The 5,787-nt window shown below is 46.8% G+C and overlaps 1 protein-coding gene across 1 annotated transcript; it reads right to left on the minus strand.

Moving 5' to 3' along the window:
- Window positions 1-3,444: 3,444 nt before the first annotated feature.
- On the minus strand, window positions 3,445-5,198 carry LOC133053509 (testis-specific Y-encoded protein 3-like). The gene is made up of 5 exons (XM_061138093.1): window positions 4,797-5,198; window positions 4,112-4,189; window positions 3,844-3,962; window positions 3,605-3,749; window positions 3,445-3,486 (listed from the first exon to the last, which is right to left on the minus strand). The coding sequence occupies exons 1-5, from the start codon at window positions 5,196-5,198 to the stop codon at window positions 3,445-3,447; spliced, it is 786 nt and encodes a 261-aa protein (XP_060994076.1).
- Between the last annotated feature and the right edge of the window lie 589 nt (window positions 5,199-5,787).

The following is a 5,787-nucleotide window of genomic DNA, read 5'->3' on the forward strand; positions in this document are numbered from 1 at the left end:
TTAATAGTAAAAACTGAGACTGACCTGGTGGACCAGTTGTTAAGACTCTGTGATTCCAAGGCAGGGAGCATGGGTTTGATCCCTGGTCAGGGAACTAAGATCCCACATGCCACACAGGTAGCCAAAAAATAATTAATTACAAGAAGAAAAAACCCAAAAAGCCAAAAAAGCAAAACAAAACAGTAAAAACCATCAGTGTCACGGCTCTTATCTTGTGCAATTCCCTGTTCCGGATGGTTCATGCAGCTTATATCATTGCACCCTCACAGCAATTAAGAAAAAGTGGCTTGCATCATCCTCATTTTACACTGGAGAGCGGGAGGTACCGAGAGGTTAAGTAACCTGCCCAACATGACACAGCTGGTAAGTGTGGGAGCAGGATTCATGGACACCCTGCCCTGTCATGCCCTTGATCTCTTGGCAGAACATCCAGCCATCTCCCAGGAAACTCAGTCCTCTGAGTTTCAAGTCAGTGTTTTTCAAAAGTAAATCCTCTGGCCTTTCTGCACTACCCAGGGAAGGGTTACTGGTGGCTACTGATCCCAGAGCTGATACCTGCCTCTGCCAGAGGCTCTCACTTTAACCAGCCCACCCCTGCTCTGTGTAGCAAGACTCTTCTCTGTGCCGTTCCTGCAATACCAAGGGGAACTTCCCCAGTGGGTCAGATGTAGTAGGTGCTGGTCCAGGAAGTCCTACACAGGTGTGGTACCATCTTCCATGAGTGCCCAGGAGGTCATGCCTGATCTCTCCTTCTCCAGTGATCCAGACAAGTTTGAAAAAGAAGAACAAGTCACTTTTGAAAAGGAGGAATGTTAGGGTGAATGAATGCTCCAGCACCCAAGTTCATTGGCACTCAACCAAGGTCACAGACTCGTCTAAAGGCACACAGATGTTCTCTGCTGCCCAGCGACTCCCTGCTGGAGACTTCAGTGCTCAGATCACTGGATGGGAAGTGGTCTGATGCTGTCCTTCCACAGAGGCTTAAAAAAAAAAAAAAGTGGAAAGGAGGTTGATAAAAATTAAATTAAAAAACAAAACAAAATTATGTAGCAAGATGAGAACCTTGACAGTAGAGAGGAAGGAGCATGAGGCAAAAAGCATGGGTTCTTGGGGCATATGATTCTCCTTAGTAACAACAATTGCATTTCAAACCTTCCCTCTTATAATTTGATATTCCCTCTTATAATTTGTCTTCCCAGGGACATGGTAATTGTATTGTAATTTAACAAAATCCACTGACTTTCATAAAAAATATGAATTTTTGCAACATATGCTAAAGAATTCTAGTCAAATATCACTCATTAGACTAGTCATATCAGTGGTTTTAAATACCACTTCAAAATATAAAACTTAAATTTCAGGAAAAAGTGCTTGAATAGATTTTATAAAGCATCAGGAAATATCCAAAATATTTTCCCTTACTGTGTCTACTGAAAAAAAAAAAAACTCTTCTGAAATTTCCTCTACTTGATAAAATAATGAGTTAAAAATGAAAAAAAAATCTAGAGCACATGGGCTTATATACAACAAGCTATGTAATGATTTCCATTTAACATTAGTCATAGTGGTGGTCACTCAAATAGGAAGTAAACTTGTATTTATCCAAACACCCAATAAAGCAAAATTCTCAGGTCAAAAAATAAAAACAGGGGTTCTGGAAAAGAGGAACCCTGATGGGATAAAGTCACATAGCCCCTTTCTCATCAGGTTAAGAATGTGCTCGAAAAGTGACCAGCACAGTGAGTCATCCTTACTAAATGGCTCTCTGTCCTTTTGAGTAGAAAGTATCTAGTTAGGGGTATTTTATTTCTCTTTGGCCCCCGATCACCACAACCCAAGGCAGGGTCTGAGAAAAAAAAAGTGACAGCAAAATCTCTGTGTAAGGACCTGCCCAAACAATACCCATATACATACAATTATTTGATGCTCTATATTTATCCTTTGGAATTATTTCAGGTTTACTTGTGTCTCCCTCTCGATCCATTTCCCTCGATCCAGGCCACCCTTCATTACTTTCCAGTCCAAGAGCACTATGCTGGCCACTGATCTGCATGTGAAGCAGCTTATTAGGTATCCTATTTTAGGTCAAGGGGGACACTCCATCATTGTTTCTCAAAATCAGGGGGTTCCTTTCAAAACAGACTAGAGACACACATATGTAAACCTACCCTCTCTGCAAACACTAAAGACAGCTTTAAACTTGCAAGACAGTTCCCAGGAGAGAGTGTCTGTGAACTTTCACATTTCCTCTAAGCACATACCAAACATCACACACCCCAGTCTTCACTGTACAACTACTTACCATAGCTAGGACATGGAAGCAACCTATATGTCCATCGGCAGATGAAGGGATAAGGAAGTTGGCATACAGATACACAATTGTATGTTACTCAGGTCTAAAAAGGAATGTGGCCAAGTCAGTTCTAATGAGATGGGATGAACGTGGATCCTATTATACAGGGTCAAATGAGTCAGAAAGAGAAAAATAAACACTGTATGTTAACACAAATATATGGAGTTGAGGACCATGCAGGAGGTACTGCACATCCAACATGCAGAGCAGCAAATGAAGACACAGACATATAAAGAACAGACTTTGAACTCAGTGGGAGAACTTGAGGGTGGGTTAATTTGAGAAAATTCTTCTAAACATTTACATTACCTTATGTAAAATAGATGGCCAGTGCGAGTTTGATGCGTGAAGCAAAGCAACCAAAGTCATGTTGAGGGACAACCCAGAAAGACAGGCAGGGGAGGGCAGTGGGTGGCACGTTCAGCATTTGGGGGACACGTGTATACCCATGGGCGATTCATGTTGGCCAATGTGCAGCAAAACCTGTCTCAGTACTGTAAAGTAATTATCCTCCAGTTAAAACAAATAAAAGACTATTCTTCATAATCTTGCACAGTGGTCAGTATTCTCAGAATGAGGGTGCAGGTGAAAAAGATACAGAAGAAAATTAAAAGCAACAACACCAACAAAACAAGTGTAATGATCAAAATGGAATAAAAGGATGGTCAGTGGGCCACAGCCTTGCAGAAAAGAGACTCACAAACCTTTGTGGAAAGGAGACTTCATAAAGAATAGCAGGTGGGCCCCAATTTAAGAGAAGCCTGAGGGTAGACTTGTTGGCCATGGAATGACAGTTCAGAGATGTGCAGCCGAGCCAGATATCAATTGGAGTGACTTTGGCCTCACCAGGCCACTTCATCTACCTCAGCTTCTCCAGTTAGAACCTGGTTTTTACTAGAGTTATCTACCACTCCTATCTTTTGCCAATTCCCTCAGGCCCTGGTGTCACTCTGGATTCCGCGGAGTCTCACTTTCTCCACAAGTGGAAGAACGACCCAATTTCCTGGATAACAGCTATGCCAGTGCTCAGCCCTTGGGCTCCTCACCTCTCGTTCTCCCAGTACCTCTCATGCTGGAGCCTTCCTCCTCACCTAGTACTGCAAAGGATTGGGCCACAGATCCTTTATGATGACCTTCCAGGGCAATGAGCAAGGTCAGCACAGGGCCGGCTAGGCCCTGAGCCCTCCCGTGCACCGCCAAGAACTCCAATATAAATCACCAATCTGGCCCAGTGCCCACGTGGGACCCCACCTCAGCAATTTGGTCAGATCCTGTGAAGCTGTGGTCAGAGAGCCAGTTGAAGAAGTTAACGCTGCTCTTGTGGTTCCTGCGGCTGTATGCCTTACGTTCAAACCCCTGGTGCCACTGAATTGGAGTGGAACAGGATACTTGGTATCTTGCAGGAGAAGGCATATGGGAGAAACACCTAAATCACTTTCCAATTCAACCTCCACTTTTCTGCCCCCACCCCCCAAAATCCAGGGAGCTGCCTCTTACCAGTGACGTTAATGAGATACTTCTTAACAATTACTTCTTTTTGGAAATACGTATTCCTCTGAAAGGACAATGTGATCATGCAGTGATGAGTGGGATGCTGGAGTTCCTCCACCTGCCAGGACAAAGTGTGGCAGGTGGGGGGTGGGTGGGTGTGAAACCTCTTTACAGAAGAGCTGCCTTTTCCTGTCTTCAGGGATAAACCACATCCTCTCCCCTTCCCAGTCACCTCCCCTCCTCAATGATCAGTGTCCCCTGCCTGACTTTCAAGTTGGTCATGAAGTGAAGCATGTCTTGGTCTTGTTTGGTCATCAGACATGACATTTGGGGGTGGTTCGTAAACTGCTTTAGGTCAAGGAGCCTCTAGATGCTCGAGGTAAAAGTGCCAGAAGAACAAAGCTAGCCTAAAGGGTAACATGGCTCTGTCTGACTTCAACTTGCTCCTAATTAACTCATCACATTTCTGTTGATGAAGACTGTCTGAACGCCAGACAAGGCTGTGCCTAGGAATGCACTACCAGAAGGAGGTTCTCTTCCTAACAGGAAGGCCCTAAGCTCCATCTCAGCCCCCTGAAAGTTAGCTTACTTCTGGAGAACACACACTGCTAGCTACAACCAGTATGAGCACATACACTGCCAACCTCCCCCCAAATACACTCAGCTTTTGGAAGAAGACCTGGATTCCAGATAAGCCTTTTCTCTGAAGAGTCCCTGGTGCTAAGGACAATTCTGACTGGGACCTCTGCAAGAAAAGCCCAAGTACCAATTTGTGCTAGCCAGAATAGCAAGGACATCACATCTAATATCAGGAACAGATATGCAGGATGGTCACCAATACCCATCATCCAAAAATATAAATTTTATACCAGAACTCTCAGATCTATAAACTGTTCCTGCAATAGCACAGGTTAAAAAAAAAAAAAATCTCAAGCACCACAGCAAGGCATACAACTTTAATCCAGAAACCACGGATTCCCTGGGTGATGGCACTTCTGTGTTCTAGATTCAGCATCCGCCTCTGACAGTTCTTATGTTTCAGGCGAGCGTGCACCCTTTGGGCTTTCTTATTCACAGGCTCCAGCTCCAGCTGCAGGGTCGCCAGCGCCTCCAGTGCAGGCTGGTCACTCGGAGCTCCGGGCCTTGGATGTTCCTGGCACTGCTCCTCCGAGGACACCTGCTCCTGCTCCTCGTACACCACCAGCTCCACCTCCTCCATGACGTCTAACACCAGCAGCTGGACTTCCTGCCCGATTCCCGATATCTCTCCCTCCTCCAGGGTAGCACCTTCCTCCACTGCCTCCACCCAGTAGAGGGTGGCCTCCTCGCTTGGCACACCACCTGGGGCCTGCATCACCTCTGTCACCCCACCAGGCTGCTAGGCCCCAGGGCCCCTTCCTCGTGAAGACCTGGGCTCACAAGATCCAGGATCCCGGGCTGATGCTGCCTTCCCCTGGCCCCATCTCACTCTCCATGGTGTTCTGGTCCTAGCCCGGAGAGGCGAAGAAGCTGGCCACGAGAACACAGCAGGCAGCCTGCACAGCCTGCCCACCAACTGCAGCCTATGTGGCACTACCAACAGCTTCCTTGCCCACAGCCAATGAGCAGGGAAGGGGAGACACTCATGCGCAGAACTGTGCGTCCCCATGCACGAATAGGATGGTGGCCGGAAGGGGCTGAACTCCACACCCTGACCTCCAGACACCAGGACACGCCCCTTGGAATTCTGGGCACTCTGGCCGCAGGTGACCCAGTGGCCAAACTCGGCCCTGCGCAGAGTACACCGGTCCACGCAAGCCGTTTGCCTGACCAACAGTGCAGAAGTGCCTGACCAGCGACTGGGAGAGCCAGGCCAGTTGGAGGTGAAGGCAAAGAACCTGAACCTGATGCTGCAGCCATCCTCAAGCTTGACATTGCCTCTGGGGCAGCGGGTGACTCCGTGT

Source organism: Dama dama, chromosome Y (genome assembly GCF_033118175.1).
Source record: "Dama dama isolate Ldn47 chromosome Y, ASM3311817v1, whole genome shotgun sequence".
Classification (NCBI taxonomy): domain Eukaryota; kingdom Metazoa; phylum Chordata; class Mammalia; order Artiodactyla; family Cervidae; genus Dama; species Dama dama.

Bases quoted from the DNA above. Each gene is read 5' to 3' on its own strand.
- LOC133053509 (XM_061138093.1), bottom strand. From the start codon at position 5,198: ATGCAGGCCCCAGGTGGTGTGCCAAGCGAGGAGGCCACCCTCTACTGG. The intron at 3,963-4,111 runs GTCAGGCAGGGG...TTGTCCTGGCAG, and splicing joins ACTTCATGACCAACTTGAAA to GTGGAGGAACTCCAGCATCC. The intron at 3,750-3,843 runs GCAGCTCCCTGG...TTCTCCTGCAAG, and splicing joins ATTAACGTCACTGGTAAGAG to ATACCAAGTATCCTGTTCCA.